Here is a 17,172-nt window from a genome sequence, read left to right on the forward strand (position 1 = left end):
AGGTAGGGGCGGGGCTGGGTGAAGGTGCAAGGGGCCCGACCAGACCCGCAAGAGGTGTGCTCTGCGGATCCTGCCGCGCCGCATCGGGAAACAGGATGGAGAGTAGGTGCTACGGGTGCGCTGTCAAATTCACCCTCTTCAAGAAGGAGGCGAGTCTCTCTTCATGGGCTAGAGGGAGGACGCAAAGTGGAGGGAAATACACGGGACTTGCAGTCCTAGGCTTGGTTTTATGGGCCCTCTCCAGACATGCGGTTTTTATGAAGCCACAGAGCTTCAGTTAACATTTCTATAAAACGGGGCTAACACTCCCTTGCTTTCGGGGTTAAGGTGCTGGATGTGAGTTCCCTGTAAACTGTAAATCAGGCTCCTGACATTTTCGGAAAGCTAAGCTTTTCTGTCCGCCAAGTGTAGGATCTGGCTGTTTCTTTCCCTCCACCCTGCTCCTCCGCAGCCCGGTCTTAGTTAATACTCTGTGACCACTCTGCACTACACCATGCCCCTTACTCTTTCTGCTCTGAAGCCCTCACCATCAAGCAGCCTGCCCGTTCTCCTGTCTCCAGGGCAACATAGCAAAGTCTCACTTGTCCTCAGCACAAACCTGCCAAATTCCCATGGTAAACAGCAGGCTTCCTCTGCCTCAGTGTGGCCAGGAGATAGGAACCAGATAGGCGGGATGAATAGCTGGTAGGGAAGCGATCATGGAGCCCTCAGAAACCTGGGTTTTGTAATTAAAGTGGTCAGAATTCAAATTGGGGCTCTGATATCATTCACAGGGGTGACCTTGGTTTAGGCAAGTCTAGTAACCTCTCTGATCCTGTTTAAAATAAGAGTGATAATGGTTGTCATCAGGATTAAGTATGATAGTGTGTATAAATTGAGGATTAAATCAAGTGTTGAATGTTAAGTACTGAATTTAGTGCCTGGCTCAGACAGTAAGGAATCTGCCTGCAATGTGGGAGACGTGGATTCAGTCCCTGGGTTGGGAAGATCCACTGGAGAAGGGAGAGGCTACCTATTCCAGTATTCTTGCCTGAATAATTCCATGGACAAAGGAGCCTGGCAGGCTACAGCCCATGGGGTCGCAAAGTGTCCAACATGACTAAGCGACTTTCACTTTTCACTCACACAGTAAATGCTTAATAAATGGAGGCTATTGTTACCATCCCATCCTGAATCAAGCCTCCTTCCATCTCTGCTAGAACAGAGAAGGCATGGGCCCTGCATTCTGTCTCTGCTCTGTTGAAGAGTCAGTGACTCTTCAAATAGGCAAATAGGCAAAGCATGGGACTTTGCCTATTCATCGTTTACACTCCTGTGTTAGGGAATTGAAGACCGAGTAGAAAGCATGTGAATTTTTCATGAAGCTTTATGAGATTTGAATAGAAGACTGGAGACAGGAATCGCTTTGCCCTTCACCCCCCATCTCTCTCCAGGCCTTAGGGGCCCCATTCCCCATCCTCCTTCCAGCAGCTGGTCACAGCTTCAGTCTGCTCTGTGTGTGTGTGTGTTCCAAGAGTCCCCATGAGGAGCCTCCAGGGGTGGGTGAGAGGTAGACTCCTTGCTTCATGTTTCTTACAGTATGGCTGTAAGAACTGTGGCCGGGCCTTCTGTTCCGGCTGCCTTAGCTTCAGTGCAGCAGTTCCCCGAGCTGGAAACACTCAACAGAAGGTCTGCAAGCAATGCCATGAGGTTCTGACCAGGTGAGAAGCCAACACGGGTGACGGTTCAGCCAAGCATGGCAGCTGGCAGCTGGCCAGGCCTCTCAGCTTTCTAGAGATCGACTCGGGATTGTTTGGGGTGGAGGGCACCAATAGGCATATGGTGGGTGACTTCTGACACTAGATTTCTTCTCTGTAGAGGCTCTTCTCCTGCCAGTGCCTCCAAGTGGTCACCACCTCAGAACTATAAGAAGTAAGTGCTGAAGGGACAGAGACAAATGGGGAGGGGAAAGGACACAGGAGCCGTAGGATAGGAGTCTCTTCCCAGCCTTTAGCTTAAATGAGCCCAGGATCAGCGGCTCCTGACTGCCCTCCTGGGCTCAGAGAGCAGCTCATCAGTCCCTTCCCCAGAAAAGGTTCTTGGTAGACCTCACCCTCTCAGCTGAACCCTCCTGCCAGTTGGCTGGGTTGGGGTGCAGTGTGACATGAGCAATGAACCCAAAAGATTGTCCGTTGGAGGCCTCCCTAGCTGGCTAGAAATGATTTGAATAGGAAACAGCGAGGGTGCCTTCACCCCTCCCTTCTGCATTCATCAAGAGCCTCTATCTCATATCCTGCCAGGCGTGTGGCAGCATTGGAAGCCAAGCAGAAGCCCCGCACTCCCCGGAGCCATGGACTGACCCAGCAAGATCAAGCCATTGCTGAGCGCCTAGCACGGCTCCGCCAGGAGAACAAGCCCAGTGAGCAGGCCCAGACAGGGTGGAAAAGACACCATCCAGGGCTCCTGGGAGTAGGATCCCTCTGGATCTTAGAAGGCTTCTCTATGCCAATTGCAGAGTCAGTGCCCTCGCAGGCGGAGATAGAAGCCAGGCTAGCTGCACTGAGGGATGCATCCCAGGGTCCTGTCCCTTCCACCCAGGAGATGGAGGCACGGCTTGCTGTGCTGCAAGGCAGAGTTCCATCTTCTCAGGCCCCCCAGATGGTGAGTGCTGTGACTTTGGAGGGATGGAGGTCCTGGGACAAGGACCCAGCAGAAGCCCAGATACATGTATGCTTAGATACTTCGCAGGAGTACCTCCTGCTCCTGAGGCCTGCTGTCAGGCCAAGGAACCAGGGACAAGCAGCAGGATTGGGTAGGGCAGCAAAGAGTGGCCCCTAGGTTCTGTTGGGGACTACAAGACCTACCTGATTACATGAGCTCTTGGTTAGTCCCCTTTCCCTGAGTTTTGGGAACTCCTCAGCACCCAGCCCTGACCTGAACTGCTCTGAGCCTTATGATGTGGCTTCCCCACTTCCCTACTCCCCACTGAGGTTCCCTCCTCTGAGCAGGCACATCAACCACCGGACCCCAGGACCCAGGTGCAGCAGGCACAGGATCTGCTGACACAGCTAACAGCGGAGGTGGCTATTGATGAGAGCTGGGAACAAGAAGGCCCAGGTATATTCTCCACCTGGCTCCCCCAGGGACCCACCCCCTACTCTTTCCCCAGGTGGGAGAGGCTCCAATGCTGACACTCTGGGAGGTGAATATAAATTAGAAAATATCAACATTATAAGGATTGCCATTTATTGAATGTTTACTCCAATGGGAGCCAGTATAAGCCTAGTAGATCAGTGTGTAGGCTTTATGCTCAGACAGTGATTCCCTGTTCTACCACTTAGTAGCTGTGTGACACTCAGCATGTTACTTGACTGAAGTCTCACTTTCCAAGACCTACCTCATGGAGAAGTCATGAGGAGTAAATGGGCTAATCCAGGAGTACTTAGGACCCTGCCTGGCTCATAGTAAGTAATGTTTTCTGTGATAATGATGATAAGAAGGAAGAGGCTATTTATTTAAAATTAAATTTAAGATTGAGTTCCTAAGTGGTACCACATTTCAAATGCTCAGTAGTCACAAGAGATTCATGCTATGATCTTGGACAGCACAGATACAGACCATGACGTGACATGGAATGTTCCCATCATCATAAAAAATTCTTTTGGACAGAGCTCTCCTAAAGCTTCAAAGCAGTGGTTCTCAACTATGGTGGTGATTTTCCCTGCAGGGCCCAATTGGCAACGTCTGGAGACATTTTGGGTGTTGCAATTCAGAGGGTACCACTGGCATCTAGTGAGCAGAGGCTAAGGAAGCTGCTGAACGTCATACAATACACAGGGCAGCCCCCACCACAAAGAATTACAGGCATACCTCAAAGACATTATGGGTTCAGTTCAAGTTCACTGTAATAAAATGAGGCACATGAATTTTTTGGTTTTCAGGCGCATATAAAAAGTATGTACACTATACTATAGACTATTAAGTGTACAATAGCATTATGTTCAAAAAATGTACATACCTAATTGTAAAATATTTTATTGCTAAAAACTGTTAACTACCATCTGACAACATAGAGCTGCCACAAACTTTGAATTTGTAAGGAAAAAAAAAAAAGAAAAAGCAATTATCTGTCAAGTACAGTAAAACAAGGTATGGTGTATCCTGTCCAATATGTCAGTAGAACCAAGATTAAGAAACCTTGCTTTAACATGGAACTCTTTTCAATGTTATATGGCAGCATGGATGGGAGGGGAGTTTTCGGGTAGAATGGATACATGTTAGTGTATGGCTGCATCCCTTTGCTGTTTACCTGAAACTACCACAAATGCATGCATACCCCAAAACAAAATAAAAAGTTTAAAAACCCAAAGAAAAAACAAAAGAAACCCTGCTTTAGGGGAATTCCCTGGTAGTCCAGTGGTTAGGACTCTGCACTTCCACTGATGGGGGCAGAGGTTTGATCCCTAACTGGAGAACTAAGATCCTGCATGCCGTGTTGTAGAGCCAAGAAAAAAAAGAAACCCTGCTTTAGAGATACAATCTCACTGAATATCCTCAGTAATCCTATGATTACTACTATTATCTGTATTTTATAAACGAGGAAATTAAGGCCTGGTAAGCTTAAGGAACTTGACCAAGGTCACACAGCTATTAAGTAGCAAAGCTGGGACTTCAGCCCAAAGCTGTCTAACTTCAAATGTCCTATTCTAAAACTCTGAGCTAAAGGGGATCATGTCAGAGCCACACCCACTCAAGTAAACTTCTTCCCCCCTAGTGACATTCAAGACCTCAGCTTCCCTCATGTCCTCTCTGTGCTGCTCCCCAGAAATGCTGATTCCAGCCTGTAAGGCAGAGAGCCTGGCTGGACCCTGGCCTCCCCATCTTCTGCTCCTTTTGGGCAGTGATTTTCATACCATGGGGCACCCACCCTAAGGGCAACATGGTAAAGTGTCAGGTGGGTGGGGATGAATTTAATTGGAAAAAAATGTCTAAGATTACTAGTTTTTTATATGTGGGAAAATGAATAAAATAACTAATTTTATTTGCAATATAAGCCACAGGAACTATTATGGAACAAAAAGCTGATAATTTGTGGGGTTCTTTTTTAAGTTAAGAAATGGGCTCAGTGGTTTCTGATGAGAGATCCTGAAATGTCTCCCTCCCCGAATGCATCACTCTTTCTAGCCACCTCTATCCAGAACGACCTCAACCGGGGGGACCCAGGGGCCCAGAGCACCAGTTCCAGGGGGCAAGCCACCTGGTCCCTGGAGGAGGAGAAGAGCAGGTTGCTGGCTGAGGCAGCGATCGAGCTTCGGGAGGAGAACACGCGGCAGGAGCGCATCCTGGCCCTCGCCAAGCGCCTGGCTGTGCTGCAGGGACGGGACCCTGACAGAGGTAGAGGCTGGTAAAACAGCCGCCCACTCGTGTCCCCTGGGCAGGCCCCCCGACTCCCACCCCCAGGCCAAGCTCTGCACAGTGGCTGTACTCTCTGCCAGGCCAAGTCTACTGAGCACTGCCTAGAACCATGAGACAAGTGCTAGGGCAAAACGGTGGATGAAGAACAAGGAGCAGCCATCAGGGGGCAGGGGCCCCGGGTCCCTTCAGGTGCAGAGCCTTCTGTTCATGCTGTCCAGACCAGCAGAGGGGGCAGAGGGGGATCAGAGCCACTCTGATCAGAGTGGCTGCAGAGGCAGCTTAACTCTGGAACAAGTGCGGCTGGAAACCATGCCACTCCTGGGGGCAGCAGTACAGCCACTCCGGTGAGCTCTCCACCTCACTCCTCTTCCCCTGCTCCCTGCCCTCCATCTTCAAGTGACCCTCCAGGACTACCACCTTCCAGACAGCGATGATGAAGAGGAGGAAGAGAAGGCCATCCAGAGAGTCCTGCGGCAGGTTGGCTCTGCCTTACCCACCTGACCACTCCTTGTCCGGTCCCTGCTGTGCTGCCCCACCACCCCCCTGGCCCCATTCACTCTGCCCCCCACCCCCGACTGTGGGGCTCGCTGGCCAGTCACTCTAAAGCTCCTGTTCTAGCTGAAGTTCCTCTGCCCCCGTGACCCACACCTGCCTCCGGGCCCTTGAGATGGGACATCAGCAGCCACAGACAGTAGATCAAGGAAGATGGGTTGAGAGCTTAGGCTACGAACCGCAGAAATACTGTGCATTGGCGGGGTGCCTGGAACTAGGAGCTGTACCTCTTCACTCTGTCCACAGCTCACCGAAGAAGCTGCCCTGGATGAGGCAAGTGGCTTTAACATCCCTGTGGGGCCAACTCCCCAACTCCAAGACCAGTCCTGCAGGGCAGAGCCTAAGGTGAGAAGAACCACAGACACAGACCTCCAGGCTGCCATCATAGCCTCCCTCCCACCTCCATCAGGTACCTGATGTCCCCCATCCCTCCCTGGTCTTTAAAGGCCCAAGCCATGGCCACCAGGCCTGAGGAAGAGGAAGAGGAGCTCCCCTGGTGCTGCATCTGCAATGAGGATGCCACCCTTCGCTGTGCTGGCTGCGACGGAGACCTCTACTGCATCCGCTGCTTCCGGTGGGTGCAGGTGGAATGTTCTTTGGGGCTGGGAGAGTTCCAGGAGTACCTGTGATCTCTGACCTATTTCTATGCTCTGCAGGGAAGGCCATGATGCCTTTGAGCTTAAAGAGCACCAGACATCTGCCTACCAGCCCCTGCATAAAGGCCGAGGGCACTGAGGGAGCCCTGTTCCTCCCAGGAAGGTCATCCTACAGGCAAGCACACAGGCTGAGGCACCCTCCAGGGCATCTGATGGCAGGACATGACAGGCTGGACTGCTTATGAATGTGCCCTTCCCTAAGCCTCCATTCCTAGAAGGAGGAAGGATTCTCCACTGGAGACAATGACTAGAGGAGCCAGAGGGAAGGCAGAGGTCAGGAGCCTTCCAGCGCTGGAGTCTGGATTGGAAGTGAGAGACAGGGCAAGACCAGTCTGAATCTAAGGAGGAGCCTTGAAACTTGCTCAAGAGCCCAGGGTCCTCCACTGGCACTTGGAGGATTTAATAAAATATGTGATTCATTGGACCAGCATCGTTTATCTATAGAACCCTATGGATCCTGAGCCTGGGCCCTCGAAGAGGTACAGGAACAGAGTCCTATGAAGTGAGGAAGAAGGAAAAAGTTTCTCCAGGCAGGAATAGTCCCACCCCTCCTGGTGGCCTCACATGCAGTAGGCATGCCCCCAGGCCCCACCGTCTTGGATTACACAACCTTTCTAGTACTCAGACACTGCCTACACAAACGGCGAATGCATACCCTGCTTCTGGCCTTATCCCAAAGGATGCCACCTCCACAGCTCCTGTCCCCAGCTGCCTGCCATTCAGACCCACTGTCAGCTTCCACCAGCTCCCTCCTTACCTGATTACTGGGCTCTCAGCCTATATCCTTTATGCCCCTCTGCTTAGTCCCTGTTTTTTCTCTTTTAGCCTCTGGCTTGGAGCTGGCTCAAGAGAGAGTCCTCAGCCTGAGGCCTCCTGGATCAGTTAGTGGGGGAGGAAGGTTTAGCTTCTGATGCCCCCAGACCCAGCTAGGTTTTTCCAGTTAACTCTCCTATTGGTCTTTGCCACTTAGGCTCCTGTTGGTGCCAGGATGCTGTGTGTCTTAGCCAGGTGCCTTCTGCTTGGCCTCTGGGACCTTGCATGACGACGATTTCTCTGACACAGAACTGTGACCTGTATCTTTGAATTCTCAAGGCATATGTGGATGGGTGGCTGGACACGTGGACGGGTGAGGTATATGGGAGCCTAGTGACTTGGATGCTGGCCCTCTGGTATAAGACTTCACCCTCTCCCTCCCCCATCCGTCAGCACAGATATGCACCACACTCCATGAAGCTGGGGCTCCTGAAGTTTTTATCCACTTGGCTGATGGGAAGGCACTGGGCAACAGCCATGACTGGCTCCCAGACAGTACAGCTGACAGGAACCAGCTGTGGCTGCACATGGACAGTGGCGTTCAAATGTCCCTCCTCATTCTCCATGTTCCTCGTCTGGGTCCCACGGAGCTGTTTCCCACCCAGCCGAAGATCCAGGGGTTCAGGGCAGACTGGGCAGTGCTGAGGCTGATAAAGCTAGTCTCACAAGGCTTATTTCTGAGGTCGACTGAGTCTCCGAAGTTTCTTGAGTTGACTGAGCAGCTCAGAGATAAAAGGCTGAGAAAGAAACAGGAGCAGAGGCAGGGATGAGATCAAGTTCTGGGGTCACACCTACCCCACCACAGTCCTCCCTTAGTCTCTGCCTGACCCCATGGCCTCCGAGTCAGGGAAGGAGAGAAGGACACAGGGCCTAGCTGCCGGCCCACTGGGCCCCCTCCTAGCCCAGACCAGCAGAGCATCCCTTACCTCTGTGGGGCGAGGGCAGTTTTGGAGAAGAGCCTGGTGGAAGAAAGCAAAGAGTAGGTCCCTGAGCCACAGCACTTTTTCACGAGTCCCCAGTCTCCCAGGAATTTTCCCCTCTGAACTGGTTTTCCCCACACTGGATGGGAAAGCAGGGTTCTTGGGTTCCCCTTGGTCCAAGCCCAGCTTCCATCCCCCAACCCTGGGTCTGGGGCCCGGTCACCCACTCTACCTCCAACTGAGTCTTCTGCTCCTCTGTGGATAGTTCCATGAGAGCCTCCAGGTCGATCTCAGGCTCTGAAGAAGTTGGTTGGTCCTGTGTGGGAATCACATGGGGCTCAGAGGAGCCCGGCCAGCTGGTGCTGGAGTGAAAGGCAGTCGGGTTCACCCATCTCCGACCCTTTATTTTCCATGTTCAATTCCTCTCCTCACTCAAACCACCCATTCATCCTTTCATTCAACAGTTACCAAACACCTACTATGATCTATCTGAAAGTCTAGGGTTCTTTAAAAAGAGATCTTTAATTTCAAGAGTTATAAACATTGTTAGTAGGGATATAAAATGGTGCAGCTGCTTTGGAAAGCAGTTTGGCAGCTCCTTAATATGTTAAATATAAAGTTATCATTTGGCCCAATAATTCCACTCCTAGGTCTATTCCCAAGAGAAGTGAAAATATATATTCATGTAAAAATCACATATGAATGCAGTTCATAGCATTATTCATATTCAAATGACCATCCACTGGTGAATGGATAAATAAAATACTATGTAGCCATACAGTATTTTTCAGCAATAAGAAGAAATAAAGGACTGATTCATGCTACAACTGGGATTAACTTTGAAAACATGTTAGTGAAAGAAGCCAGTTACAAAGGCTTCATATTATATGATTCGATTTGTATTAAACATCCAGAATAGGATGTTTGTGTATAGAAACACAAAGTAGATTGGTGGTTGCCTAAGGCTGGGAGTGGTGGTGATAAGGAATGGGGTGTGACTACTAACTGGTACAGGGTTTCTTTTATGGATAGTAAAATGTTCCAAAATTAGACCATACTGGTGGTTGTACAATCTATGAAGATAGTTAAAACTATTTGGATTTTACACTTTAAGTGGGAATTGTATGGTGTGTGAATCATATCTCAATAAAGCTAAATTTAAAAGTTATTATAGTGATTGCAAAAATGTAAGCAATACATAGTTTATAAAATTGAAAGAGGTAAAGAGAGTAAGAAACCAAACCATTGACTGGGAGAACATATTTGTAAAAGATATATCTGATAAAGGATGTTATCTAAAATATACAAAGAACTCTCAAAACCAACAAAAAGAAACTAATAATCCAATTTTAAAATGGGGGAATTTTGTATATCTGCCTCACCAAACAAGATATGAAGATAGCAAATAGCATATGATGCTAATATAATATGTCATTAGGGAATTGGAAGTTGAAATAACAATGAGATACCATTACATACCTATTAAAAGGCAAACAAAAGCCTAAAATGCCAAATGCTGATGAGGCTATGGAGCGATAAGAATACCTGTTCATTGCTGGTGGGAATCCAAAATGGCATAGCCACTTTGGAAGACAGTTTGGTACTTTCTTACAACACAAAACATACTCCTATCACACAAAATAGCACTTGTGTTCTTGATATTTATCCAAATGAGTTGAAAATATATCTGCATGGAAACCTGCACATGAATGTTTATAGCAGTTTTATTCATACTTGCCAAAACTTGGATGCAACCAAGATGTCCTTCAGTAGGTAAATGAATGAATAAAAATGGTGGTGCACCCAGACAATGGAATATTATTCAGTGCTAAAACAAAATGAACTATAAACCCATAAAAAGACATGGAGGAAGCTTAAATGCATACTATTAAACAAAAGAAACCAACCTGAGAAGTCTATGTACTGTACAATTCCAACCATATGACATGCTGGAAAATTACAGAGACAATAAAAAGATCAGTGGTTGCCAGGGGTTACAGTGGAAGAGTGGTGAATGGGTGGAACACAGAGGATTCTTAGGGCAGTGAAACTACTCTATGTGATACCAGGAGGGTAGACACACGTCATTATACTTTGTGAAAACCCACAGAATGTATAGCACCAAGAGTGAATCTCAATATAAACTCTGAATTTGGGTAGTTATGATGTAGCAATATAAATCCATCAGCACTAGTACTCTAGTAGGGGGATGTTGATAGTAGGAAAGCTATGTATGTGTGGGGACAGGGAGAATATGGAAATTCCCAGCACCTTCTGTTTAGTTTTGCTGTGAACCTAAAACAATAAAGTCATTAAAATAAAAAATAAAGTCATTAAAAGAGAAAAGCTGCACGGCAAATGAAACCATCAACAAAATGAAAAGGCAACCTACTGAATAGGATAAAATATTTGCAAATCATAAAGTGTTAATATCTAAAATATATAAAGAACTCAGACAATTCAATAGCAAAAAAATCTAATTTTTAAAAACGGGCAGAGTATCTGAATAGACGTTCTTCTCAAAGAAGACATATAGATGGCCAACAGGTAAAATCACTCATCATTAGGGAAATGAAAAAACCACAGTGAAATATCACCTCATACCTATTAGAATAGCTATTATCAAAAGGACAGTAACAAGTGTTTCTATAAGTTAGTAAAGACATATTTTTCATTTTACATCTTTGTGTACCATTTTATTTTTTAAAAAATTTACCATTGTGCATGTATTTTAAAAATAAAGATAGCAAAAAAATAAATAACAAGTGTTGGTGAGGATGTGAGAAAAGGGAACCTCTGTGCCTTGTTGGTAGAAATGTAAATTGGTGCAGGCACTATGGAAGATGGTATGGAGGTCCCTCAAAAACTGAAAAATAGAACTACCATATAACCCAGTAATTCCATTTCTGGATATTAATCCAAAGAAAGTGAAAACAATAATTCAAAAATGTATATGAACCCCCATGTCCACTGCAGTATTCATTTACAATAGCCAAGATATGGAAACCACCTAGGCGTCCATCAAGGGGTAAACAGATAAAGAAACTGTGGTGTATATATATGCACTGGAAATTTATTCAGCCATAAAAAAGAAAAATCCTGCCATGTGCAACAACGTGAATTACATTGACAGTATTATGTTGAGTGAAATAAATCAAAGAGAAACACTGTATGATTTCACTTATATGTGGCATTAAAAAAAAAGAACTCATCAATAAAAGAACAGATTGGTGGTTGCTGAGGTGGGGGTGGGAAAAGGCAAAATGGGTAAAGCAAATCAAAAGGTACAAACTTCCAGTAATAAATAAGTCATGGGGATCTAATGTACAGCATGGTGACTAGAATTAATAATTTTGTACTGCCTATTTGAAAGTTGCTAAAAGAATAAATCTTAAAAGTCCTCCTTGGGACTTCCCTGGTGGTCTGGTGGTTAAGAATCTTCCACTGCAGGGAGCATGGGTTTGAAAAAAGAAAAAACAAATGTCCTCCTGTCAAGAAAAAAAAAATTGGTGGCTCAGTGGTAAAGAATCTGCCTGCCAGGGACTCTCCTGGTGGTTCAGTGGTTAAGAATCTGCCTTACTACATTCAGAAGCAGAGGACACAGGTTCAGGTTTGATCTCTGATAAGGGGACTAAAATCCCATGTGTCGCGGGTACCGCAACTAGAGAGAGTCCCATGAGCCGCAACTAAAACCCAACACAGTCAAAAAAAAGAGAATCCAACTGCCAATACAGGAGGCAAGGTTTCCATTCCTGGTCCGGGAAGACCCCACATGCGTCAGAGCAACTAAGCCCATGCACTGCAACTATTGCACCACAACTCTAGAGCCTGGGAACCACAACTATTGAGCCTGCACACTGCAACTACTGAAGCCCAGATGCCCTAGAGCTTGTGCTCTGCAACGAGAAGCCACCACAATGAGAAGCCCTCGCACCACAACTAGAGAGAGGCTCGCACGGCAGTGAAGACCCAGCACAGTCATAAATAAATAAAATTATTTTTAGAAAAAGAAAAAAAAATTTGAAACTATGTTGAAGACAGCTGTTAACTAGGCTTATCATGGTAATCATTTTGCAATATACACAAATATAAAATCATTACATTGTACACCTGAAACAAATATTGATTACACCTTAATAAAAATGTTTTTTAAAAATTTAAGATGTAAACTCAAGGTTTTGTAGTGCTTCATCAGGGACTTTCTTAAGTGAAAGTTGCCTGATGAGGAAGATCATGACTTCTAGAATAGGTTGGTGCAATTTTCTTGATTCATGGCAAGGTCCACCACTGTTTTTGCATCATCAGTGCATATATCAGTATAGTCAAAAAGGCAAACAACTTCTTACATTATTTATGAAAATAATTATAGACCCTCTGAAAAGGTCTTGGGAACCCCCAGTGTCACCAGAACACACTGCAAGAAATGCTGCCTTCTCCATTTTTCTATGGGGTTGTTGAGGGTTTTTTAAAACTGATTTAATAAGTTTATTTGTTTGTTTTGATTCAGATTATCCCTAGCATTCCATGTGTCATGGATATATTGTTTGGGGGAGGCACTGGAGAAATAGGTGTATTATATAATTGGAAATGTTTTTTTCCAGGTTGAGTTTTGCTTCCTTTTTAAAAATTTTTTTTCTATGCTTAGCAGGTTCTTCCCATACTGATTTGGGTAAATATTTGATAGTCATCTTACATTTTTCTAGATATTTGATGATTTCATCTTTTCTATTTGAGTATTTAATTATCTGGAATCTATTCATTCAACAAACGTGTCCAGTGGCTACTATTAACCTGGCACTCTGACCTTGGGAATTTCGGTGAACAAAACAAAGATCCTGCCCTCAAAGAACCTGTCTTACGGGCAGTTGAGGAGACATAATAAAACAGATGCACTAAGTAATTTGGTTGTATAAATTGTTTAAAAGTAAGTGCTATTGGGGGAACTTTTTGGGTGGCAGAAATGTTCCATATCTTGACGAGGTAATGCTTGCCCCCTACTCTAAAAATAGGCGCATTTTTATCCTCTGTGGATTATGCTTCAATAAAGTTGATTTAGAAAAGAAAGAAGGAAAAACATGCCTCAGTTACCCTCTCATTCCTTCCACTGCCGATGGTTAATCACTGTTACTAGTTTTGGTCTTTCTATACCCTTTTAAAAGTAAATTAGTGCTAGGATTCTAAGTTAGTTCTTTCACCCTAAGCTCTAGACTTTCTCCTTTGCTTCCTTGGTTTCTAGCTCATCTGATTTAGCATTCATTCATTAAATGCATCCTTATTGAAAGCATGTTGTGCACCAAGCATTGTGATGAGTCCTGGGGCCATAAGAGCAAGTCAAGCAGATATGGTCTTGCTCTTGAAAAGCTTATATTCTCCTGAGGGATACTGACAAACAAAATGGTAGTTATAATACAGGGTGATAAGCACTCTGATGAGATATTACAGGAGCACATGAAAGGGGAACCTAGCCAAGACCAGGGTTTAGGAAGGCTTCCAGGAAGAAGTGACCTCTAATCTGAGACCTGAAGGCTGAGTAGGAGTTAACAATATATTTATACTTCTGATGATGGGGTAACAGGGACCAGATTTACTCTCTCAACATAAGTAACTAGTCAGAAAATAATTAGAAAACTAGACAAAAATATATGAACAGTGTTCTCAGACTTTAGACAACAGGTAACTCAGTACTACCTGGGAAAGAAGGGAAATGAAAGAGGTAAACTCTACAACTGTCCTGGGTTTCATCCTGAAGGCAGTTTCCAGACCACAGAGCTGAGAGGCAGATCCCAAGCAGAGCGCAGTGGTCATGCTAAATTGATATGACAGAGATCAGAGTTTGGGGTTGAGGTGGTTATAAATTGACAAGTTCTAGAGAGGAGGGAGTTATGAAGAAAGAGACCTCCAAAAGTCTGCATAAGGGTTCTCCTGAGCTTTTGCTGAACACAAGGTACGCATTCAGAGGGTAAAACTTCACGAGGCCAAATACTATGAGACACTGCAGGCACAGAAATGAACAGTTCCCTGACCTCACAGAGGACTGATAGACAAATCAAGTTCCACTCAGCCAGAGTGGATGGTCATCCCTGATCACCCAGGAATTCAAGACAGACCTTGGGAGGGCCCTAGGCAATACATTTTTACAGTTGTAAGTTGAATAGATTGTTTTTTTTAAATGCCATCACATCAAAAGGGCTGCTTCAAAATGCATGGTGTCATGGAAACTACAGGAATGTTTCGAAACTCTGGGGTGGTCAACAGTGTCTCCTGCTGATATGTACACTAGATTTAGCCCCCCAGGTAGTGATGCTCGACTTTGCCAAGAGGTCTCAATAGAGTGGTGGGAACAGAAGTCAGGTTGCAGTGGTTTGTAGATTACAGTGGTTTGAATAGTGATAGGAAGGGAAGGGGGAAAGTTAGTAAAGGCTCTGAGTGCAAATCCACTAAGGAGCCTTGTAAAGGAGATAGGAAGTAGGGGATTGTAACCAAAGCAGGGCATAGTGTTAAACAGGAGTCTCCTTAAAATAGAAGAAGCTCGTGAGTGTTTAAGTCCCTGCTTAAAAGCCAAATCTACACAACCATTTCTGGACAACAGGAGCCCCAGGGCCCAAGTCAGTTTGCCTTGTTGAATCCAGACTTGGCTCTTCTCAAGACCCTAAAACAGGCTGCACACCCAGTGAGAAGAGGTGGGGCCCTCCAACAAAGGAAGGTTGGGTCCCATTAAACTAAACTAAAAACAGTGATGCAACCTACTCCTGGAACCAATCCAGCAGTGCTATCCAGGGTGGGTATGTGGCCGGGGGTAGGGGGGCACCTGGTAGAGAGGGACTCTATGAAGATAGAACTGAAGCAAGGTAAGCTGGAGACCAAGTTGCCTCAATCTCTGCCCAAGGTGACCAGCCTCTACCTAGTGCTTCCCACCCACTTGCCTGCTTCCTGCTGAAAAAAGCAGAGATTAGGACAGGAACTCCCACCTGGCACCTTTGGACAACTGCCATGGCAACCACAGGTCAGGTGTTTTATTCCAGTCATTTCCTGGGAGCAGTCTTCCCACATGTCCTGTTTTCTAACGTTATGATCTCATAATTCTACAGCTTTTCCCCTGCCTTGATCTTGCAAAACAAGATTCTTTGGCTATTGTCTCTCTCTAATGCCTGGAACAATTTGCCCTGAGGTGTCTGAAATATAAGACTTTTTATCCAAAAGTCTAACAATCTGAAATTGAAACAGGTCCAGAGAGGCAGGGTGCTGGCAGGAATGAAGGGCAGGGCAATGTCCCACAAAGTCAGAGTAGACACAGGTCAAGAAACCTTGCCTCTCCTGCTCCCAGTTCCAGGCCATCTCCCTCCCCTCCACAAGCGCTGCCAGGGACACTGTCAACACCTGGACCAAACTGATATGTGACTCAGTGAGCCTGACAAGACTGCCTGGGCCACATGAATCACTCTTCCCCACCCCCACTGCAGGACCACTGACACAGCTCTTACCTGGGAGAGTCACAAAACCTTGCTGTCTCCCAAGAAAAAGACAGGACCTGAGTAAGGAAGGAGAGAAACAAGGGCCATGGCATGTGGACAAGGAGCACTCTGGTCTCCGGCTTGGTGCAGAGGTTCTTGCTAGCCACACACTAGAATCAGCAGTGGAGTTTATGAAAAAGACCAGTGCCTGGGCCCCACCCTAGTAGACTGAAATTCAGTTGAAGTGCAACAGGGGCATTGGATTATTTCTGAAGAACTTTGGGGAACCACGAAGCTACTTGAATAAACATTCAGGCGCTACAGGCAGACGCTAAGCTCCTGGTCGCAGGGCTGCCTAGTGGTGTGACCCTGGGCTAGTTATTCAACATTTCTAAGCCTCCATTTCCTCTACAGTAAAACAGTATCTGGGCTTCCCAGGTGGCTCAGTGGTAAAAATATGCCTGCCAAGCAGGAGATTTGGGTTGGATACCTGGTTGGGAAGATGCCCTGGAGGAGGAAATGGCAACCCTCCCCAGTATTCTTGCCTGGGAAATCCCATGGACAGAGGAGCCTGGAAGGCTCCAAATGAGTCAGAAAGGACTTTGTGACTAAACAACAACAATACAGAATCTACCTAATGGGCTTGTGGGGAGAGCTGAATGAAATAACGTAAGGCAGGTGCTGGACACTGTGACTAGTGTAGGGTTAAGTGCTCAAAATGTTATTCTTGTTGTTGGAGCAAACTTTGTTACTATACTAGAATCTCGATTTGGAGGTATCTAGGTAAAAAATAAAATGCTGCTCTCCCAGGATGTGGTTGAGGGGAATCAGTCAGAGCCAGGGCCAAGGCTAGGTCAGGCACTCATATTAGCGGTCACTATTGGTTACTCTGACATTCTACTCCAGCACTATCCGTTTCTGAGATGATGGAAAGGTTTTGTGTAGCCACTAGCCACCTGGAGGTGCGGGGCACTTGAAATGTAACTAGTGTGACTGAAGGACTGAACTTTCAATTTTATTTAATTTTCATCCGTTTAAAGTTAAATAGCTACACATGGCTGATAGCTAGAGGCGTGAACAATGATGTACTAGATAGGTATGTGTGTTGAGGATGAAAGTAAATACAGACCTAAAATAAAAATAATTCCTCTACCATCTCATCTGAGCCTCAAAAAGTTCTACAAAACGGGTACAACAGGCATTGATAGCCCCGTTTTACAGATAGGAAACTGAGTCTCAGAGATGTTAAAAGACCTGCTCCAGATTATAGAGTGGGAGGCAGAGCCCAGACCAATGGGAGGCCAGTTTCAGGACTGCAAACCCATGCTTCACCTGTGGGAAAAGCTTCCTCTCCATAGAGCACTTCTCTTGTGCCCTCCAGTCCCC

The 17,172-nt window shown here is 46.1% G+C and overlaps 2 protein-coding genes across 5 annotated transcripts in view; one reads left to right on the top strand and one right to left on the bottom strand.

The window, feature by feature from the left end:
- On the top strand, positions 1 to 9,503 carry ZFYVE19 (zinc finger FYVE-type containing 19). 2 transcript variants are annotated; one of them, XM_042252291.1, is made up of 12 exons: positions 1 to 149; positions 1,579 to 1,700; positions 1,858 to 1,911; positions 2,280 to 2,398; positions 2,495 to 2,640; positions 2,988 to 3,096; positions 5,164 to 5,373; positions 5,792 to 5,871; positions 6,193 to 6,291; positions 6,393 to 6,520; positions 6,603 to 6,717; positions 7,573 to 9,503. In XM_042252291.1, exons 1-11 carry the CDS (start codon positions 96 to 98, stop codon positions 6,679 to 6,681), a joined length of 1,200 nt encoding a protein of 399 aa, XP_042108225.1. In that variant the 5' UTR covers positions 1 to 95; the 3' UTR covers positions 6,682 to 6,717; positions 7,573 to 9,503. The 2 variants fall into 2 exon arrangements, with proteins under 2 accessions (XP_042108225.1, XP_004010499.3); XM_004010450.6 differs by having other exon boundaries at positions 6,603 to 9,503.
- PPP1R14D (protein phosphatase 1 regulatory inhibitor subunit 14D) overlaps positions 7,837 to 17,172 on the bottom strand; it is a 21,742-nt gene continuing 12,406 nt past the window's right edge. Inside the window, exons 3-7 of one of the 3 annotated variants that reach the window (XM_042252293.2) lie at positions 15,817 to 15,863; positions 10,243 to 10,284; positions 8,568 to 8,697; positions 8,342 to 8,374; positions 7,837 to 8,152 (exon numbers count right to left, since the gene is read on the bottom strand). In XM_042252293.2, the coding sequence (XP_042108227.1) occupies positions 8,087 to 8,152; positions 8,342 to 8,374; positions 8,568 to 8,697; positions 10,243 to 10,284; positions 15,817 to 15,863 (318 nt within the window). In that variant the 3' untranslated portion in view covers positions 7,837 to 8,086. The remainder of the gene's footprint in view (positions 8,153 to 8,341; positions 8,375 to 8,567; positions 8,698 to 10,242; positions 10,285 to 15,816; positions 15,864 to 17,172) is intronic. The other 2 variants (XM_060418598.1, XM_060418597.1) reach the window with 2 other exon arrangements.

Source organism: Ovis aries, chromosome 7 (assembly GCF_016772045.2).
Source record: "Ovis aries strain OAR_USU_Benz2616 breed Rambouillet chromosome 7, ARS-UI_Ramb_v3.0, whole genome shotgun sequence".
Classification (NCBI taxonomy): Eukaryota; Metazoa; Chordata; class Mammalia; order Artiodactyla; family Bovidae; genus Ovis; species Ovis aries.